At 32.5% G+C, this 23,721-nt stretch overlaps 1 protein-coding gene across 1 annotated transcript; it reads left to right on the top strand.

Annotated features, from left to right (window-relative positions):
• Positions 1-7,581: 7,581 nt before the first annotated feature.
• LOC134686245 (uncharacterized) lies at positions 7,582-12,779 on the top strand. The gene is made up of 5 exons (XM_063545918.1): positions 7,582-7,814; positions 8,355-8,493; positions 9,754-9,890; positions 11,196-11,373; positions 12,106-12,779. The coding sequence occupies exons 1-5, from the start codon at positions 7,615-7,617 to the stop codon at positions 12,700-12,702; spliced, it is 1,251 nt and encodes a 416-aa protein (XP_063401988.1). The 5' UTR covers positions 7,582-7,614; the 3' UTR covers positions 12,703-12,779.
• Positions 12,780-23,721: the final 10,942 nt, after the last annotated feature.

Raw genomic sequence — 23,721 nt, 5'->3', positions numbered from 1 at the left:
AAGGTACCAGTTATCGATGCTTAAAACTAACAAATGTAAAGATTTCAATAAAATAAATTAACCAGTAAAAAAAAAAAAAAAAAAAAATGCTTACTGTAGATATGGTGTTTTTTTTTCGCCGGGTTACCAATTTCGTGTTATCGTGTTTTTTCAATTTCGTAGATTTATAAAAGTCTGCATACATACATGTACCTTTACAAAATATGCACTTCGTTGAACATTTCAATTCGTGGACCACCTTTAACCATAACATACACATAGATTGGTAAAATAATACCTGAATAATAATGAATCCATAGTATATGCACTTTACTTGAACTCTCGTGGAATTTAGCACCGACCATGGTGGAGAATAAAGTTTTACCATTTTAAAACAAAACGATTTGCTTCTCACCATCAAAATTGTGTCAGGTTTTTTTTTGTGTTATTTTTTAGGTTTAGAAATTGGGTTTTAAAAACTATCCCAAATTCATATATCGATTTATTTAAAAATCCTTACCCTTAAATTTATTTCAATTTATTTGGTGCACCAAGAACCCCAAATCAAAATAAAATTGAGAATGGAAATGGGGAATATATTAAAGAGACAACAAACCGACCAAATAGCAGATAATAGTAGAAGGCACTCAATGGATATACCCTATCGGTCGAAATTACTGCGGTTCATGTCACACAAATAAAATTGAGAATTAATGGAAATGGGGAATTTGTCAAAGAGATAACAAACCGACCATAGAACAGGCAACAACAGAAGATCACCAATAGGTCTTCAAAGCAGCGTGAAACCCCCGCAACCGGAGGCGTCCTTCAACATTTATTTAAGATAAAGAAGTGAATACATTTATTACTCTCATATGGTGTCTTCGAATCGCACCGCCAAGATTCAACAGAAGATTCTGAGGATAATAATTATATATTAATAGTATATAATGATCAATTTGTAAAAATGAATTAGTCGATTTCTTTAAACGTTAAAGCGGAGAGGCGCCCACTAGAAAAATGTGTTTTGAGAGATATCAACTCAAGTACAAATATTATTTTAAGGGTAAGTTTCGAAAACAGTTACGGAATTAGAGAGCAGGTTTTTTTTTTACCCCTTATGCTCCTTTTGGAGCTACAATTCAGTTTTTTTTTACTTGTTACATTCTCAACGTTACCTCCAGTACATCTACAATACAAACCTTGGGATAAGGAACACATCTGTTTTAATTTCATAACACGATCTGCGTTTTAAGAAAAAAACTGCTGGTAAATCAGAATTAAAAAAAAAATCAAGAAAACATATTAGTGCCTTGCTATTTGGATCATCTACTGCATCTTGGTAGCCCCTCGAAACACATCTGAATTAAATGTTGCCATGGGGTTCAACTGACGCGGATTTATGTACCAAGAGGAAAGGGACACCAAGCATAAATCGAAACAAATTGTATAAAACGAGCTATAGCGTGGTATAATTTACAATTTAAGACACATAATATTGCCATCTTCCTTAAGTTCATACGAACTTATACAATTATTTACACACAATACAAATTTTCACATCAGAAAATATTTCACTTATTTTAAAAAGCATGCGTCTGCAGACATAGTTCCCTAGATATTGACCAGCAGACGAGACATGTCACTAACCTCAAGATAATATGATACCACAACTGTACTTCAAACAATTAGAAATAGTAACTTCAGTGTTAAGTTATAAGTCCCTCTGTGATTGTATTCCGGATACTATGAAGGAAATAAGTGAGTGCTTAGTTATTCATTTCAATTGTGCATTCTTTAAAAGTGCACTTCATGACAATTTTGTGAAGAGTTTTATATGACTGATAAAAGAGGAACTAGATGATGGGTCCTTCATATCTGTATTTTTCAATTTTTAGGCTTTTTTTTCTCTTTTTTTTTCTACTTTTTACCCGTTATTCTCTATTTGTTAAATTTTATCACCTAGTTACTCATTATTCTTTATTTTTTCGTTCTACCTTTTCTCTATTCTTCATGCTTTATGCCTATATTATTCTCTATTCTGTGACCTCCGCCCACACCCTCATAAAGACTTAACCGGTATATGAAATGTAAAATATTGTAACAGTCGGTCAGTTACACAACAAGAAGAAAACCAACTCCGTACAAACGGGCAATGAATACTGTAATTGTACTTATTTTCGCGGTGTATTTATTTTCACGAATTTCGCGGTTCGTTTATAATCGCGAAAAGAAATACACGCGAATCTAAATCAAATCTTTCAACTGAAAGGCAATACTTATAAAATCGCGAAAATAAATACCCGCGAACTTGTTTGAAATACACAATTCGCGAAAAAAAAGTACAAGTACTTGTTGTACTATAAATACACAGGATGCTCATTTACAGTATATAAAGGTGAGAAGTGTTTAGGTTTGGTTGATACCTTTATTAATTCGCTCATCTAGCTTTAGCCTAGCTGATATTTTGCCACGACTTTGCGTCCGTTGGTCGTCTGTTCGTTCTTTTAATGGGTGATTCTCTATGACCGCCAGTACAGGGCGCCGAATGGGACTCTTGTGGTTTTGTACAAAATTCAATTCTGTCATAACAAAATCATTTTTGTCTTACAAAACTATGTGCTACAGACTTGTTTTGTGAGAACTTCAATTTTGTGATGACAAAATTCATTTGTGTAGACAAAATTCATTTTTGTCATGACAAAATTCATTTTTGTAGACAAAATTCATTTTTGTAGACAAAATTCATATTTGTCAGGACAAAAGTCAATTTTGTCTAAAAGGTATGCAAATATAAACATATTTGCATACAAAATTGACATTTGTTACCTGATATGGAAATTAAATCACAAAAGTCAATTGTGTGAGGTATGATTCAATTTTGTGAGACAAAATTCAATTTGTTGAGACAAAAGTCAATTTTGTTAATTTTGTTGAGACAAAAGTCCATTTTGTCAATTTTGTTGAGACAAAAGTCAATTTTGTCAATTTTGATACGACAAAATTCATTTTTGTGACGACAAAATTCAATTTTGTAACAACAAAATTTACTTTTAGGAGACAAAATTGACTTTCGTGAGACAAAATTGACTTTCGTGAGACAAAAATCAATTTTGTCAATTTTGTTGAGACAAAATTCAATTTTGTTGAGACAAAAGTCAATTTTGTCTCACATTGGTCAATTTTGTTGAGACAAAAGTCAATTTTGTCAATTTTGTCTCACAAAAGTCAATTTTGTGTAACAAAAGTCGATTTTGTATGCAAATTAGTTCACAGAAACCAAACTAAACTAATTTGAATAAAAATTCACTTTTGACGCCAAATTTTTTCAAATTATGTAACAAAATTCAAGTCTGTAAAATGAATTTTGTCATGACAAAAGTGACTTTTGTCCGCTGATAGATAATTTTGTATGACAAAATTTTAAATTAGTAGTATGATACTAATTTTGTTAAACTGATCTCATTTTTGTTGAACAAAAGTCACTTAAAAAATTTGTCCGTACAAAATTGAATTTCGAGTACAAAACCACAAGAGTACCATTCGGCGCCCCGTAGCCAGTAGGGGAGTATTTCAACATTTAATAAGAACCGTTGGGAAACGCATTCACAGATCAATTGGAAGCAAACATGGTCTTAATGTCTTTGAAATGGGGCATACTCAATGTTGTGTCCGGCTAGTCTGTGTCCACTCCAGCATAGTTTGACATTTGTAAATTATTGCATGGGAAACTCATTTAACGATATTCTCTCCTGAAACTGATATACAAGTATGACAAAGGGGACTAATTTTATTCGAAATGTGTTAACATGAATGTTTTGATTAGTGACTTTCGAACAGCGGTTTACTACTGTTGCCTTTATTTGTTTTTGATCGAGCTCGTTAGAACTTACTGAGAACAATATTAAAAAGTAAAACATGGATACGTATTGTATTTCATTTTGTGTAACATGTTATTCCATATTGGCATGTTGTATGTTATATCAAACAGTTATTCCATATTGGTATTTTTAGATTTCATTGAATATAGTGTGTTTTCCTCGGTTGTAGTTTGTAACCCGAATTTGTTATCTTTCAAAAGAGTTTTGACTTTTGAACAGAGGTATTCTACCTTTTCCTTTACTTTATGCATTTTTAATACAAATAATAAAATGAATATGTGGTATGATTGCCAATGAGACAACCAGTCTCCAATAAGAGACCAAAAATAACACAGAAATTAACAACTATAGGTCACCGTACGGTCTTCAACAATGAGCGAAGCCTATACCGCATAGTCAGTTAAAACGGCCCCGAAATGACAATTTAAAACAATTCAAACGAGAAATCTAACAGACTAACGAACTAATGTAGGTACAAAAATTGAACGAAAAACAATTGTGTAACACATAAACAAACGACAACCACTGAAATACAGGCTCCTGACTTGGGACTGACGCACCCACTCAGTGAATTACAATTTTAATTTTAAAGATTCTGTGAATGTTTAACATACAATTAAAATCTTTTAAAACTAGGAAAGTTACATCAAATATATTTATTTTCTCAGTCTCTTTTGCAGAAATCACAGATACGTTCAATCTAATAGAACAGGCGGAGGATGAACTGATTTTCTTCAACTACTTTTTAGAAATGAAAGTCAGGAAAGGCAAGTGGCTGAATTTAATTAAATACGCAAATGCCATGGAAAACTCATGGAAAGCATGTTACTGCATGAAAAAATTGAGAAGATGTGGAATATGTATTACAAAGAAATTAAACTGATGTTGCAGCAGATCGAAATGATGCAAACACTTACCTTTCCGGAGCACCTGATTTCACTCCTGGTTTTTAGTGGAGTTCGTGTTGTTTCTTAAGTATTATGTATAACTGTTGATGTAAATGTCTTTTGGTTTTGTGAGTCTTTGTTTACTCATTGGTTTTGATTGTTATTTGTCTTACTTAAAGGGGATCTACCTGAACCAGACTTTCTAATTGTATCTCCGGAATTTACAAGTTATTAATGTCGAATTACACAAATCAAGAATTTGAATGAACCTTTTCGACTTTCTAGATTTAGATATTCAATTTAAATTTATAATAAGCTTTGCAAATAAAGTTGAATTGCTAACAATAGGTCCCTGCACATCCATATTGACGAGATAAAAGATGAAATGTCGTTTTAAGTAAGAATGAATGAAGACAGATACTTGAATTTACTATGACACTATATACGATAACCTTCTTCTCGATTGTAGAAGTAAATGTATGCGTAGACATGATAATTGTTCACATATCAGTTTTTCAACTTAATAAATGTTGTGCATTCATACGGGTTTACAGACAAGTTTTCTCTGGTCTGCAAAAACCATGATTTATGATCGGGTAAGCAAATATTTCTTTCTTCGTCTTTTTGATAACATTTGTTCTGTTGAAGAAGAAAGACATAGAAAAACAACCGTATTATGTTATATGATCACTGCCAGAGTGGAGTGATGTATTTTTTGGGACACTATAATGAAACAAACAAGTAATCCTGTGTAAGGATGCTAACACAAAAGTCACCACAACGGACCCCACATCATTGTTCTGCGGTATCATTGATGCCAACTAATTTGTGTGTAAAGTTTAATTCAATATGAAGAATTCAAGTCAATTCTACACAAGTTAGTCAACATTAGTTATAAGTTTCATTAAATTTGAAGCATTTTGAAGTTTTTCATATTTTTGCTGTTTCCATGGTAACGGCGGCCATTTTGAATATTCCAAACTCAAAGTGCTGCTGCAAATTGTTCTCTCCATAATTATATACCATCATTTACCATTAAATGTGTCTAGAATAAATTTAACTTTGATGTTCTGGAATGTTCCATGAAAATTCACCCCCCTAAAATTATGCCAGGAGACCCCCTACTGAAATAAAAAAAGTTCCATGTTGAAGCAGACATGTGTCTCTTAATATTCACCAATGTATTGAATGGTAAAAAAGGTTGTTTTGATTTGATACGAATGCACTTCTGGGTTTTATTGGGTATACGGCACCTCCGTCCAAATCTCTATTCTGGATTTACCTACTTTTTGAATAGTTCTTGATTTAACGGCCGTTGTTGTCTTATTCTGTTTTTTTTGGTTTCTCGATATATCGCCTTTTTGTTTGCTGGCTTATTGTCCGCTAGCTATTATTCGCTAGCTTCTGCCTGGTATTTACCTACACTAGGAATTACGCTTAAACTCAAATAATTTAATTTACGATGTAACGCGTCTTCTGATTGGCTGACGTTAGTTTGTTATCAGCCCATAGACATAATTTAGTCATGTGACCGTGACGTCATCAACGTTATTTTCGTGATTTTCTACGGTTTGAAATATAATTAAGAATTAGAGAATCATTAAGGAATGACTGTAATTTTTTCTGTCTATGAAGAAATAACATAAAAAATGTGGTGCACACTGAATAACGCGCGTAGGTTTTTTTTTTTAACAGTGTGCACCCCATTTTTTATGTTATTTCGAATAGACAGAACAAATATTACAGTCATTTCTTATAATTTGATTCTAAATTCCATTTTAAACCGTAGAAAATCACGAAAAAACGTTGATGACGTCAAGGTCACGGGACTAAATTATGTCTATGGGCTGATAACAAAAATAATGTCAGCCAATCAGAAGACGCGTGACATCCAACATTAAATTCCTTAACGAATGACTGTAATATTTTTTCTGTCTATTCAAAATAACCTAAAAAATGTGATGCACACTGTTAAATAACCCGCTACGCTCGTTATTCAGTGTGCACCAAATTTTTAATGTTATTTCTTCATAAATAGAATTTTTTACAGTCATCCCTTAAATATATGAAAGCCAAGTATCTATAAAAAAAATAGAGTATCGTTGGGAGATAAAAAAAACCCCAAAAGTGACGTCCAGAGATAACTGTGCCTGAAGGAGTTGGAACCTTGTTAATCGACTTGAAATTTTTATATTAGTAAGTTTGGTTTGTATGAGCTATTCGTTTTTAAATTTCATGAGGGACGTTCCGTTTTGAATTTCTTTTTTAAGTTCGGTATTTTTCTTATTTTAATCTTTTCAAAAATTGTTACAAATCATGTCAGTACCGGACCCTAACTTCTAAGTTGATTATTAACTACAAGCCATCAGGACAATCACAGTCTAATTTATACTTTGTATATATTATATAGTTTGCCCAAGTAAAATCTATTTACTCGTATATTTAGGTTTTTACAATAATCTTGAAAACTATTTTTTTTAACATATACGGATTCTAGAAGGGGGCAATGCCTTTTTATGTTAACCTGTTTTGGCTTTTTTCAAGGTGTTGTTAACTGTTATCTGAGATCAATTAAAATATGTTTTCAACTCACTTTCTTAACTGTTATCAGCATTTTTGCATTTTTTGTTTTTGCCAAAATTGAGATGTTGTTAACAGAACCCCTATTGCCCCTATCACGAAATGACCAACAATACAAATTTTACAAACATTCCAACTAACGTAAGCTATGCATTGGATTTTCACAGGTGTAATAGTCCTGAAGTTGGAATTGTTGGTTTTGATGCCAACAGTAATAATTATGTTAATCTCTACAGCCCATGCCATAACTGAAAGTAATACTATTACACTCATATTTCAGTCATAAGATGGACGAAAAAAAGATAGCTATTATTGGAGCGGGCATAATGGGCATTTCTGCCTTGAGACGGCTATCTGAGAACAAGAAATTTCTACTGACTTGTTTTGAGAGGAACTATGACCTTGGAGGTCTATGGCTTTACACAGATCAAACGGATAAAGATGTATATGGACGAAAAATTAACTCCGCTATGTATAGAAATCATCAGTAAGTATAATTTATGAAAGTTTGCAAAGGTTGACTTGATTAAATTAAAAAAACAACCGGATATAATGATTTTGTTTGTTCTGTTCTTACTATTTTTTTTTGAGGTGTGAAAAATGTTTCTTGTCCCCCATGATACAATTTTATTCAAAATTGCGGTACACTTACTGGTCTAGCCGACAGAAAACCATGATCCAATATTCATCTATATGGATATATATTACAGTAGAAGTAAGTGATAAAATCAATCTGAAAAGCTCAGTCAACAGATAAAAACGGACAATCAAAGGCCAAAAACACTTCCATTGCCAAGAAGAAAAACGACGAAAAAACAGCAGTTAGAAGATACAAATCTAAAATTCAAAAACCAATAGTTGAAGAAAAACCGATAATTCACTTGTAAAGAATAAAAACGACGAAAAAACAAGCATCAGCTAAAAGGAAAAAATAAAATAAGGAAAATTTAGTAGAATACTTTGAATCAAAACATTCGTATTACTAATGCATATCTTTCATTTATATTCATTTAACTTTTTATTACAGGACTAATCGTCCAAAACAATTAATGCAACTAGATGGTTTTCCCATGGACGAAGAATGTCCAACTTTTCCTACGCAACGGGATGTTTTAGATTATATTCGCAAAGTTGCTGACCAATGTAATATTCGGAAATATATCAAGGTAAGACATATGCACTTGCTGCCACAATGACTCAAAGGCAATAATGTCAACTTTACCCGAATGAAAGGCCATTTGAGCCGTACCTCGTTGAAAGAGCAAAGCCGACGATCGCAAAATAAAACATCAAACAAAGGACATCAGGAGGCCAACACGTTTTCTTTAGAAGACAAATGTCCTTGCAGGATGTCAAAGCATTAATTAAAGCTAAATAGGACTAAATCCAGTAAAGTATAGCACTGAATCCGACCATCGCAAGGTAGGCTTAGGTTTGTCCCATCAGAATTCATGTGGCATATTGAAACTGATTTTCAAATAAAAACAAACTCATCATAGATACCAGGACTAAACATTTTGTATAGGCACCCGAAGTGTGTTTGGTCTACAAAATACGCATCAGTGACGCCGCTCAAATAAAAAGAAGATTAAAAAAAGTTCTAATTTGAAAAGCAATAAATTGGTAAAAGTTTTACCAAAAACAGCTAACTTAAAGGTGATCTATTCCTGAGGCAGAAAAGCCTAAGTATTCAAAAAATAAATCAAAGTTTTGTAAACAGTTCATCTAAAGTTATTACCACATCAACCACTGTAAACCAACTTATTTTCGCAGATACTTTATTTCGACTTTAGCCCTTTATATCCCATTTCGCGGCGATTTAATTTATTGAGTAAAGAAAAATTTAAGTTTCACATATTCGCGACGATTTATATTCGCGATAGTTCTCTTCTCCCGAAAGTCCTGAAAATTAGTTGGTTTACAGTATAATTAGTTGCAACACAGAAGTGCTGACTACTGGGCTGGTGATACAGTCGGGGTATAAAAACTCCACCACCATTGACATCAACCTATAGTGGTTGTAAACAAACTCATCATATTTACCAGCATTAAAAAAATATATAGTTGTGCCATACGCGCGTTTCGTCTACAAAAGACTCATATGTGACGTTCGAATCAAAAACAGTAAAAAATCAAAATAAAGTACATTAGGGAATCAAATTCCTAAAACTTTTGCCAAATACAGCTGGTTTATACCTGAGGTGGAAATGCTTTGGTATTTCAAAAATCAAAGTTTTGCAAACAGTTAATTTATAATAATGACCATATCAATGATAGTTCATGTCAACACAATTCTGACTACTGGGCTGGTGATACTCGAAAAGAACTGCTTGCATACACTCTTTCGAGATTCACTAAACTGCTGTTTTTTGTAATCATTTTCAAATTGTTTTTTTTTCAACTTATGCATATGACAATGTTTGTAGTTCAACACCGAAGTACAGTCAGTTAAACCCGTTTCTGAAAATACCCAGAATACAAAATGGCTGATAACATATGGAGACAATAGAAAAAAGAATGACAGTCATGTTGAAGAATTTGATGCTGTTATAGTTTGTAATGGGTAACTTTTATCTTATAGGACCTTTAGCTCAAATTTTCTAATTTAAAATTAGACTTATCAATTCTTTATGATTCCCTTGAAAATAATGAATTTGTTATACCTTTATTAAATACAGACGATTTAAGAATATTGATACCTTTGTCCTATGTAAACCGGTCCCATAACAAAAATTTGAAATTATTTTATTGTTCTATTATAATGCCATTATGTTATTGTTCTATTATTATTTGAAAATACTTTGAACAACAAAATTATTTTATACCTCTTCCTGTGTGATGTTTACATTCTGACGTCAAACACGCGACTCTACACTAGAGTTGATATGAACCTTGCCATTCAGTCACAGGACTTCCAATGTGTTAATCCATGTCAGTCACAGGACTTCCAATGTCTTAATCCATGCCAGTCTTTGTTTTTGCTGTTTTCTGATTGTACATATCTTTCTCGAATTTTAAGTTAGTAAATTTAGAAACTATCAACAAATTAAAGTTAAAAGCCAGTGAGACAAAGTTTAATTTTAATTGGCTATTTATTCTCTTAAGTCAATTTAGTCATGAAGCTCCATAATAACCAGTTTTTGCATCATTTCCATATAAGCGGAAGGTTTGGCTAGCTATAAAACCAGATTCAATCCACCATTGGTTTTCTTAAACTGTCATGTACCAAGTCAGGAATGTGGCAATTGTTCTCAAATAGTTGGTTCTTATATATGTTATCGTTTGTTGCACTTCGGTGTGTCTGTTAATCCGTTGTTTTTCTCTTGAATGTAGTGTGTTTCCATCAGCTTTAGTTGGTAACCCGGATCTGTTTTCTCTCAATTGATTTATGACTTTTGAACAGCGGTATAGTACTGTTGCTATTATCAACACGTCATAATTTTTTTTTTATAATTTTACCCATTTATTGGAGATGGCAAATCAAGATACGCACTCATTCAGAAGCACTCATTTTTTAAGAGATTATAATACTTTTTTTAATTAGTAAATGGAAATAATTAGCAATTTCCCATATCACTTAAACTTAATCTTTTAAGGCGAAAAAAAAATGCTTTTTTACTAAAATAAAACCTCTGGGTGTATGTATGTTATAGTAACCACTGGACACCAGACATTGTTATTATCGTCATCCTCATCATTCTTTATATAAATAATGACGCGAGCACCTTAGTGTTGGGTACCACCCTAAACTACAAACTTGACAGTCTTACTGTAACAGTAGAAACCTTAATTTTCGATTATCAGTTACTTCTTTTTTAATTAAGTGGCTTGTTCATATAATAGTTTACTTCTTATTTTCTGTTTGAAGTAACTGTTCCATTCCAAACTATCCAATAATTGATAACGAGAAGGAATTCGAAGGATTGGTAATTCATAGTATACAATACAGACGCCCAGAACTGTTTGCTGGACTTAATGTAGCGGTGTTGGGAGCGAGTCATTCAGGACTGGATATTTGTCACGACATTTCAAAACATGCAAAAACGGTAAATACATATCAAGTTTGCATCTGCAGAAAGAGGAGTGAAACTCCTCGTAGGGTTTTGTATATATGAGTACTGGGCCGTTTTTACAGTTATTATTTAATTACCAGAAAAAAATATTTCATGATTTGATTATAATAATAATCAATTACTGAATGCTCTTCAACTTTGTACTTGTTTGGCTTTATAAATATTTTGATATGAGCGTAACTGATGAGTCTTGTGTAGACGAAACGCGCGTCTGGCGTACTAAATTATAATCCTGGTAGCTTTGATAACTATTCATCATTTATTGGTTATTTTGTTTCAATTTTTTTTTAATAATTGCATGATTACATCTGCCAAAAAATTGTGATTATGTGATAACTTGGACACTCGAACGGACGGTCTCATGAGTGTGCAGCTTTATAATTTCTAAAATCTATATTATGAGAGTTTTACAACTAGTTGGATACAACAATTGCTATCATTTTTGATTTCAATGATCATTTGTTCGTCATGGGTTTGACCATCAGACTAATCTTCTACTTTTGATTTGTTTCTTTGTAACTTACATGACTAAATGAATTCTACGACTTTTCCCGAAACATATAATACGATAAATACCAGGGAATATTTTTGTATGTTTAATGTATACAGTTTTGAAATTCATACCCTAAGTAATATATTTTTTTTAAATATAAAACAATACAGCTTAACTCCTATTGATATTTCTATAATTATTTTATTTTGAAGGTATATTTATGCCACAGAGGTTCTAAGCTAACTACTGTATTGCCAGGGAATGTTATCGAAAAAACGTCCGGTTTTAAAAGGTTTATATCATCTTCCATTATTCTTGATGATAATGACGTCATACAGATTGATGCAGTTATTTATTGTACCGGATTTAGGTACGACTTATCTTTCCTTCCTGAGGGCTTATTAGAAGTTGGACAAAATAAAGTCGTATGTAATCTCTACAAGTATGTTTTGCCACCTCAATATTCTACTATTTTTTTCATGGGACTTATGAGACTATATATACTTTTCTTTCCATATGGAGATCACGAGGCTTTATTTATCAAAGCGATGTTAGAGGGATCTGTCTGTATTCCAACTTATAACGAGATGATAATGATCATTGACGCAGATTCGAAACGTCCATGGCTCTCTAATAGTCATTGGGAGTGGGACAAAGAACTTGCTAGTATTGCAGGGAATTTTGAATCATTTCCACCAGTGTTGAAATCAATCAGAGATCATATAGTGGCTGTCAAAGCAAAAGACTTTTCAATGTTCAGATCAGTCACTTTTAAGATAACTGGACCAGACTCCTTTGAAATAGTGTAACACTATTATTATGTGAGTTTTTGATAGGTTGTCAACTGGAGACGAATGATTTTTGTTCTCTCCTCAAATATTCTTATGCCGAGATTAATTATAATAGTAATAAAAACATGATTTTAAATAAAAATAAAATATGTTGTTAATTTTTGTTCGGTGTGAGCCTAAGCTCCGTTTTGACTTATAATGGTTTACTTTTAAAAACTGTTACTTAGATATAGAGTTGTCACATGTGGAGCAGGATCTGCTAACATTTCCGGAGCATCTGAGATCACCCCTAGTTTTTGGTAGGGTTCGTGTTGTTTATTCTTTAGTTTTCTATGCTCTGTCATGTGTACTATTGTTTGTCTGTTTGTCCTTTATTTTTAGCAATGACGTTGTCAGCTTATTTTCGATTTATGAGTTTGACTGTCCCTCTGGTATCTTTCGTCCCTCTTTTGTCTCATTGGTACTCATACCACATCTTCCGATATCTATGTACATCGAAGTTTATCATGAAACAAAATGTTTGGCATAGTATACCAGTTTTGACTTATAAATAAACAAAGAATGTGTCCAGAGAGACACAATTTACAACCTGAAAACAAAATAGAAAATAGCTTAAGACTAGCAATGGACTTTCAACACAATACATAATCCAACAGTCAGAAGCAAAATTAGGGCCTCATTAATTAATGTATGCTAGTTAAAAAAAAACAAAAAAAACATTGTGTATAAATATAACTGATTATCAAATGCATGTGTTGATACACTGATACACACACACACTTGAAGAATAAAAATGGATACAGTTATTTTTTTTCTCTTGAATCACAAGTTAAAAGTTTGGTGTTATTGCAGTTTTCTTTACTGATTTTGAAAAAAAAAACTCGAGAAACGAAGTTACAATTCGACGCCGGGAATATTGCGATTCCTGCAAGGGAAATAAATCAACATAAGAAAAGAAGACACAGATTTCGCAAAGCTGTGCTGACAACATGTTTTCAGTTTGTTTTAAATGTATTTTAACAGAAAAATATTGTTTAAACAACGAACCTCTTAGATAATTTTGCCGCTATACATGCGCATACGTTATTTTCGATTTAATTGACCAGTATAAACCAATCGCTGCGTTTACATTTAAAGTAAGATCGGTTTACTTTGGATCGATTCAAACTATAAACTACCTTTTTTGGTATTTTAGTTTAGGCCGATTGAAGATCGATTCAAAGCGTTCACACTAACCCTTAAACCGATCTAAAGTAAATGGGTCTAGTTTAAATCGATAAAAATGTCCTAGAGTGAACGGGGTCTAACATAAGCTACCTCGTTGTTTCTGAATGTAAAGGGCATTCACAAAAATTCAGCAAGTTAAACATGTTTTGTGAGATATAAATCAATAAATTGTGTACCTCTAGCTAATTTGGAATAAATAAACACACTGATACATACAGGAAATCTATACCAAAAAATGTATGTTTTAATTCACGTGATGTACTGTGACATAAAACAAATCCCTCTTCGCACAACTCAAAATCAAATAATTTAGTTGGTTGTCATTTGTGGCTGTGTTCATATCATTTGTGTTTCTTTTATTGTTTTTATCTCACCTTTCCCAATTGCCATGCAATACGCTCAGAATGCTGGATACTATCCACACTGGGTTTTGTTCACAAAATGATCATCATGACATTAAAAATTTAAAAGCAATTAGAAAAACTTAAATGAATATTTTTGATAAAAACCAACTATTCAGGCTTTTGAGGTCCTCTGCATGATTGAGGAATTTTAGATGCAATATATCCAAGTTATGTGACACGGACTCTCTGTTGCATAAACTTGTATACAATTCAATCTTTTCAATCTGTCTGGTAGGTTCACTCTTTCTAAGGGTCACTCCCAATGGTATTTATTTAGGTTAGTTTTAAATATGTACATTATTTACAGTTGTACATTTAAACTTTTGAAGTAAAAATACCTGTACATTAACACCATTAACCAAGAAAATGCTACTTTCACTTGATAACCTGATATAGTTCATTTAAGCAAATTTAGCTCTTGTTCAACAGCGTTGTTCGTTTTGTATGTAGACCATAGCATAAAGTTCGTGTGATATTCTCAATGTCTCTGATATTTTGACATCTGATGTTAACTATTTGCTTGATCTTCCCAGATGATGAGTCCAGAATAAACTGCACCATTTGTCCTTCATCCATAATTTTTTCGAATATCTTGTTGCCTACGTTGTTTTTCACAGATAATTTTAGTGTTGTTAAATATTTATCTCTTTCGGGTTTCAGTGCGTTGCATTCTAGCATAAAGTGTTCTGTATCTTCTGTAACTGAATTCCATAATAGGCACATATCCTCCTCCACATTCCTGAAAAACTTTGCTCGGTCTACTTGAAGTGTACAAGTCCTAGTTATAAACTTTGTACTTTTTTTTTTATTTCTAAGGTATAATTGTTTGAGGTGAATTTTCATATTTGGTTAGAATTTCCAATTGGCCTTGTTTTAATGTTAATGTATTTCATTGAAGATTTTTCCGATTTTCCTATCTCCCATTTCTCTGCCCTATATTGCTGAATGGCACACTTGACAGTTGTTTTTCCATTTTTCTCTAGTTGGTTTGACTTATAGCAGTTCCTGGGCCTTTGGTAGTTTGTATTTTGACAAAGCAGTTTCTAATCTACTGATGAACGTATTTGCATTTTGTTTTGACATTATAAGTTTCCTTTTTATAATTCTGTATTCTATGCTGGTATTGTCTTTAATTATGCCTCCAAAGAAAGTGAGTTGCAGTCGGTCCACATGCTTTATGAATATTTAAACCCCTCGGCTACGCATTTGGTTTTGAATTTTTATTAAACACGACCAACTATTGTCTAACATATACGTACATGTATACATGAATTTAAAACATACTCACGTGTTTTCGTCCAATAGAAAATCAGTATTTTCTCTTCTATTTTTCATAGTACATGGCTTTACATGCAATATAAATCATTGTAGATTAATTATCAAAGTGAACTCTTTAAAACCACAGTAACAAAGTTTACAACCCTCTGAGTCAATTCTTCAAGAAAAATGAAGTTATGAGTACCGTTGTTTGTCTTAATATAATAAATGAAATCAGTAAAATAGAATCAGATTTTGACAATGAAAATGTTTTTCAAAGTTCACATTTAGACGACCTTCTCAAAAAAGTAAAGATGCAAAGCTAGAAACATGTTTTCGATAACTTAGAACTTTAAATACAAAATACCACAAAATCTAAAAATTTACTTATTGTGGTCGAGTTTGGGTGAGCATGACGAGTGATGTATGCAAAGCAGGAGATGTCAGCTTCGGAGTTGACATGTATATCAATTATATAGTCATTTTTTATTATTTTCCTGTAACAAAACTTATCCCTGGAAAAGATTAGCTTAGCCTCAGTTGGGACTTTTTAGGAATTTTAGGTCCTCAATGCTCTTCAACTTTGTACTTGTTTGGCTTTACAACTATTATGATTTGAACGTCACTGATGAGTCTTATGTAGACGAAACGCACGTCTGGCGTACTAAATTATAATCCTGATACCTTAGAAAACTATTTACCATGTTGACGAAGCAGATCTTGCTTCTATTACAGTCCACATGATTTCCTCAAATTGTTTGAGTTACTTTGTTTTTGATCTTATTAAACGATTTTTAAGATTTGAACATTTAATTTAGTAAAAATTGAAAACACCACGGTTAATGATTTCTTGCGTCCGAAGCCCTTTTCTGGATTTACCTTCATCAGGAACACTCAAAGCCAAACATTTGAAATCCGAAGATGTATAACTACCGAAACCGTAGAAGAGCTATATGTCAAAATTACCTAAACACTACTGTTGCCACTAATTTCTTATGGAGTAATGTCTTGAGAAGAATCACGCTCATTTATATACAATCAGAAAAGCCTTGGGTAAAAACGGGTTTGATGACCAAATTCTGTCAGATTTCTCTCAGGAGGATTTGACAAAAGTCGTGTGAATACGTGAACCTGCAAACTTGCTGCAGGTCTGCTGCAAACAAAAAGCTTGCAGAAACCCTTTGAATAATGTTTGCAGATGTTTGCAGCTAGCTTCAAACCTCCTGCAAACATTTCAGCTTTTTGCTGCAAGCTTGCGGCAAGTTTGCAGAAACAAATATGTTTGCAGTAAGATTGCAGGAAAAACTAGAATATAAGGGATGTTTGCAGCTAGATTATATATACAGGAATCTTTGACAATTTGATATGTTTGTAAGAGCATTGCAAGAAACTACATAAAACTACTGAGCATGCCTATTGGTAACTTCCTGGAAGATAAAGATTTGAAATTTGAAAATGTATGTGATGTTTGTGTCATGATATATTAGTGTCCAGGGAGGCATTATAGGCAATTAACAGATTAGTTTTATTTAAAGAGGTGCGTTATTTGTACAAATTCATCGTAGAATGTAAACTTATGAAATTAATTCCATCCACATATATTTACATGCAGGTTAAAAATACATTTTCATTTATATAACCATGCAATATACTCTCTCATATGCTTAGAGATTAAAACTTAAAAAATATGCAAGTCTAGTTGAATTTTGTGACAATTTTAATATAACTAGCTGAATATATATAATGCGCAAAGTAAATTTCAAATGAATCTTTGTTTTACTTTAGATTCACGCATGTAATTCATTTGAGAACCTAGTTTGAACTAATTTAACTTATTAAACATGGTAAAAGGTATATACTTATGCTATGATGATTTTTCAAATGATACAGGAATTGAATTATTTTATGAATGTATTTCAAATATTTTTTTAGAATTTGCCAGTGTAATATATAAATATATATATATATATAAAATGGTGTGTACACAACATGACATTGGTTAATTGTATAACAGATTGATTTGAATACAAATGTTTGCCGCAGGTCTGCAGCAAACACTCAGGAGAAAGATTAATTTGCATTAATATGTTTGCAGCAGGTCTTCGGCAAACACTCATTCGCAAAAATATGCTTTCAGCAGGTCTGCAACAAACACTCATTTGCATATAAATGTTTGCAGCAGGTCTGTAGCAAACGCTTATTTGCATGGTAAATAGTTTGCAGCAGACCTGCAGCGTATTTGCAGCAAACACGGACTCTGTGTTCGCTGCAAGTCTGCAGCAAGCTCGCAGCAGACTTGCAGTAAATGTTTGCAGGAGGCTGATTTTTTCAGTAAGGGCTTATCTAACACCAAAACGAGGAAAGAATTGATGTACCAAAAAACCATTGTGGATGGGAACGACCTATATCCTACAGTATCTGTCAGTAGTCTTGAATCTTTCAAAATACTTCCGACAAAAAGTTAAATCGTACGTTTTGTGCAACACAAAGGATCGAGCTGTCAATAAGTCAAATGAAATTAAAAGGCATCAATTGGATATGGTACATCTCGTTAATTTTCGTGAACGAAGCAAAAAGGGACGCGAAAGTATTAAAGGCAAACATTTAAAAAGTAAATGTTGAAGTTTATATTCCGACAAAACGACAACTTTAACAGACATTATGGGCTTAATTTTGAAATGAGAAATGAGCAGGTAAGAATTAAAATTTGATAATTCTCAGACTCTTCTCAATCTCCTGTTTTCTATGAATGGAAAAATAGGTAGATCTCAAATGCCTATCTCTTCGATTGCAAATACGTTTGCTTCCAAGGGAAGAATTTAAAGTCTCATATAGTCTGACTACGGGGCGCCGAATGGGACCCTTGTGGTTTTGTACTCAAAATTCAATTTGGTACGGACAAAAATGACTTTTGTTCAACAAAAATGAGTTCAGTTTGACAAAATTTGTAACATACTACAAATTTAAAATTTTGTCATACAAAATTATCTTTCAGTGGATAAAAGTCACTTTTGTAATGACAAAATTCATTTGTGTTACACAGACTTGACTTTTGTTACCTAATTTGAAAATTAGGGGACACAAGTCAATTTTGTATGCAAATTAGTTTAGTTTGGATTCTGTGAACTAAATTGCATACAAAAACGACTTTTGTTGCACAAAATTGACTTTTGTTACACAAAATTGACTTTTGTTGACTTTTGTTACACAAAATTGACTTTTGTGAGACAAAATTGACAAAATTGAGACAAAATTCAAATTTGTTAATTTTGTCTCACAAAAGTTAATTTTGTGAGACAAAAATGAATTTTGTCGACACAAAATTGACTTTTGTTTTTGTCTCACAAAATTGAGACAAAATTCATTTGAATTATGTCTTCACAAAATCGACTTTTGTGAGAAAAAATTGAATTTTGTCTCACAAAAGTCAATTTCGTCTCAAATAACTCAATTTTGTCTTTATCAATTGACTTTTGTGATTTAATTTCCATATCAGGTTAAAAACTCAATTTTGTATGCAAATAAGTTTATATTTGCATACCTTTTTGATAAAATGAAAATGAATTTTGAAATGACAAAATTCGATTTTGTCTACAAAAAAGAATTTTGTCATCACAAAATTGAAGTTTTCATAAAACAAGTCTGTATCACATAGTTTTGTAAGACAAACATGATTTTGTTATGACAGAATTGAATAGTGTACAAAATCACAAGAGTCCCATTCGGTGCCCCGTACTGACGTCTGTGTAAATAAAATACATATGTTTTATTTCGAACCGATGTGAATGTTTGAGAACTTCGAGCTGCTGTTATTTTCTCCAACTGCTTCATTAAGTTACTGAACTGTCTAAAACGAATTTGAAGGAACAATTTAGAAGTCTTTATAACAACCAGAAGGGAATGATAAGAAGTTTAGAGGGCAGTGGATTTTTCCTGATTGCTAGTTTTAAAGCTTACTAAGTTAGTTTTCTCGTTTGAATTGTTTTACGTTGTCATGAATGATGATTTCTGGGCTTTTTATAGCTGACTATGCGGTATGGGCTTTGTTCATTGTTGAAGGCCGTATGGTGACCTATAGTTGTCAATTTCTGTGTTATGTTGGTCTCTTGTGGAGAGTTGTCTCATTGGCAATCATACCACATCTTCCTTTTTATATAAGTACATGACTGTTAACTTTGACTAGGAGTATGGCTGTGCAGAGTATGTTAGAAATAGGTTATTCCAATTAGAATATACCTTATCATGTCAGGAATATGACAGTTATTATCCATTCATTTCAGGTGTTGAGCTTTTGATTTTGCCATTTGATTAGGAACTTCCGTTTTGGATTTTCCTCGGAGTTCAGTATTTTTGTTATTTAACATTTTGCTTAATGAAGGAGATATTCATGGTCTTAACATCTCGATATATCGTTACAGTTTTAGATCCTCAATGATCTTCAACTTTGTACTTGTTTGGCTTTATAAATATTTTGATTTGAGCGTCACTGATGAGTCTTATGTAGACGAAACGCGCGTCTGGCGTACTTAATTATAATCCTGGTACCTTTGATAACTATTAACACCACTGGGTCGATGCCACTGCTGTTGAACGTTTCGTCCCCGAGGGTATCACCAGCCCAGTAGTCAACACTTCTATGTTGACATGAATATCAATAATATGGTCATTTTTATAAATTATCTGTTTACAAAACTTTGAATTTTCGAAAAACTAAGGATTTTCTTATCCCAGGTATAGATTACCTTAGTCGTATTTGGCACAACCTTATGGAATTTTAGATCCTCAATGCTCTTCAACTTTGTACTTGTTTGGCTTTATAAATATTTTGATTTGAGCGTCACTGGTGAGTCTTATGTAGTCGAAACGCGCGTCTGGCGTACTAAATTATAATCTCGATACCTCTGATAACTATTAACACCACTGGGTCGATGCCACTGCTGGTGGACGTCACGTCCCCGAGGGTATCACCAGCCCAGTAGTCAACACTTCTGTGTTAATATGAGTATCAATACTATATATGGTAATTTTTATAAATTACCTGTTTACAAAACTTTGAATTTTCCAAAAACTAAGGATTTTCTTATTCCAGGTATAAATTACCTTAACAACAACAACAACAACAACAATACTTTATTTTAAGAGGGTTACACAGTTAGCTATATAACTAATCTTCCCTGAGGCCCTCGTAATGAAAAATCAAACAAAACACAAACATATACTAGTACATTGCATACATACATTAGCATAAAAAGTCAAGTGTGATAATAATGTTCAATACAACTTGATAAAATGTGATGAAAAAATAAACATGATGACATGATCAGTTTTTAATATTATTTATACAGCTAGGTTGATTTCAATAAATGATCTGTTATTTTGTATTTGAAAGAATTAATATTTGTAATATTTCTTAACGGTATTGGCAAATTATTCCACAAGAATGGTCCAGAATACATAAAAGATTTTTTGAATAATTCTGTTTTTGGTTTAGGGAGTATGAGGTTTCCTTGAACAGCATTTCTCAAGGGGTACGGATTTCTGTCTGAAACATAATGAAACTTGTTAGTAAGATATGATGGGGCATCATTATTAATACACTTAAATGTCATCACTAACTTATGATATTTTATTCTCTGTTCAACTGTCATCCAGTTTAAGTGTTTGAATAAGGGTGCAGAAGGAGCGAATGGGTCTGTTTCTAGTATTAATCTAGCAGCCCTCTTTTGTAATTTTAATATCCTTTTTAAACCCTCACTGCTACAACTACTCCACACTATACAACAATAATCAATAAGTGGCAAGATATAACCATTATAGAATAATTTTCTGCAGTCTAGATTTAGAATTTTTTTAATCTTTAATAGTAGATATAGTCTAGATGATATTTTTGAGCAGATCAAGTCAATTTGGGTTGTCCATGTGAGGGAAGGGTCAATTTTAATGCCTAAAAGACTTTCGCATGTGGAAGATTGTATCACTTGATTGTTAATAGTTAAACAACTCTCATTGTAATGTGGCCTTAGTCGTATTTGGCACAACTTTTTGGAAATTTTAGATCCTCAATGCTCTTCAACTTTGTACATATTTGGCTTTATAAATATTTTGATTTGAGCGTCACTGAAGAGTCTTATGAAGACGAAACGCGCGTCTGGCGTACTAAATTATAATCCAGGTACCTTTGATAATTATCAACCAATAAAGGGTGGAACTCCAAAGTATTGATCAAAAATTGTTAATTTCTCGTTTAGATGAAGAAAACTGCGGTGGAGCTTAAAACAACGATATTGACATTGAGGTTTCTATGTTAACAAATATTTGACTCAAAGACTTTTATAACAATCCTTCCGTCCCCTTAACATTTGCTGAAATTGGTTTTTTTTCCAAAATAGTTCACATTTCTTTAAATATTCGTCTTCCTTTACATTATTTCTGACAATTTAAGCGTCTAACATCTAGTGTCGATTTGCCTGACGGTTATACCTAACGAGAGGAAGAAGATTCCAACTCATAAGTCGATAACAGAGTGACAATGTCATTTAAAAAACACCAAAATCATTCTTAATAGCCTTCAAACGGACTGCATGATCATGAACTTTTCAAAGGCATAGTCCAAAAGCTACTGAACAATATTGACCAACAGATAAAACAAACAACGCGATCAAAAGCACCAGTATCAGTCAGCTTACATACACCAGGGTACCCGCAGACACAATTGTACCGGAAGTACATGACTATCCCGGATATGGCTTTTATAAATAAATGATACGGGAAAATTATGTTCTTAATTTAGATCTTAGATAGGGCTATGATATGTATGATTAGATAAAGCTGTCGGCTATATCACAACATCGTTAATTAAGTCTAATTGTGCCAAATATTTATGACCTTTTTACGACTTGCTACAGAAGATAATGTAAACATACCAGATAGCATCAGAGAAATATAATACATAACTGTATTTTATGTCTTCAAACTCTCAGTCACGTCTAGAATCTTGAAAACTAATTATCTGCTATGACCACTTTATTGTATATCTTAACCAAAAAATGTTTTTGTTAGAACTTGAGAGAATAAATACTTATTACAAACGCCTTTGAATCTGCATAGACAAGTTTAAGAAGGACACACTGTTGTACAAGTTTTAAAAATGAAATAAGAAGACGTTATTCATGTAATTAGTACTAATTGCAAGAGGTTCTTTTCTCTCTGTCTTATTGTAATAATGGACGAATTCACTTTTACATCATTCGATCATTTGGAAAGTAAGCTGGAAAAGTGCGATGATTGTTGTAATGGTGACTATATGTCATTCCATTGTCCGCTGTGTCCGGTGTCGAAATACAAACCAAGGAAAAAGGCAAAGCTACAGCAACATCTTGCAGTTCACTGGAATACAAGAATCCAAGGAAAGAACGGTAAATTTTTTTTCTGAATAAATCAAGATACAAAAAAATAAAAAATATATCGCCTTATGAAACTAGTTCCTTAAAAGAAAATCTAAATTTCTTTTATAGCAACTTTTAAAGAAATTATTATGATAAAATAATTAAAAGATAATAATTTTAATATTGATGGTATAGTTGTTCTTATATCCCCCTTTTGCACTTTTTCACATTTCATTCAATTTGTGTTCGATTTATCATTATTGTTTTATCATTTACGACATTTGCTATCCTGTATTTGTCTTGTGCATAACCAAAAAAAAAGCATCTTGTAATCATCAAACGGGCGTATTGCTTTTCCGCTAATTTTTCAAAGTCCCAATACTACGTTTCCGCAAATTTGAAATATACGTTTCAGCAATTTGTATTTATTACTTTTCCGCAAATTTACCTGGTAAATTAAAAACATTTGAATGTACATGTATGATAAACTATTTATTTTTTCTTTCTAAATAAAGAAAATGTTCTGATCTCGGTAAAGCTACAATTTACTAGATATAACTACTGACTCGGGTAAGGATGAGTTAAACTTCATTGAGAAATCTTTGGTTTGGCTTACTTGCCAACTGACATGATTGAAGAATGCTTTGTTGAATTAATTGCCGATGCTCAATCTGACGATAAATGCATGAGGTCTGCCGATTATTTATTGGAATTTTATATAAATGGCAATTGAGATTTCCACCAACCATTTGGACATCACCCTG

The sequence above is a fragment of the Mytilus trossulus genome, chromosome 10 (assembly GCF_036588685.1).
Source record: "Mytilus trossulus isolate FHL-02 chromosome 10, PNRI_Mtr1.1.1.hap1, whole genome shotgun sequence".
Classification (NCBI taxonomy): Eukaryota; Metazoa; Mollusca; class Bivalvia; order Mytilida; family Mytilidae; genus Mytilus; species Mytilus trossulus.
The sequence above is the reverse complement of the archived record's forward strand: the minus strand, read 5'-3'. Positions and strand labels throughout refer to the sequence as shown.

Excerpts from the sequence above, each read along its gene's own strand:
- LOC134686245 (XM_063545918.1), top strand. The coding sequence starts at position 7,615 with ATGGACGAAAAAAAGATAGCTATTATTGGAGCGGGCATAATGGGCATT. Across the intron at positions 9,891-11,195 it reads GCTGTTATAGTTTGTAATGG|TAACTGTTCCATTCCAAACT; the intron begins GTAACTTTTATC and ends TTCTGTTTGAAG. Across the intron at positions 11,374-12,105 it reads TTTCAAAACATGCAAAAACG|GTATATTTATGCCACAGAGG; the intron begins GTAAATACATAT and ends TTTATTTTGAAG.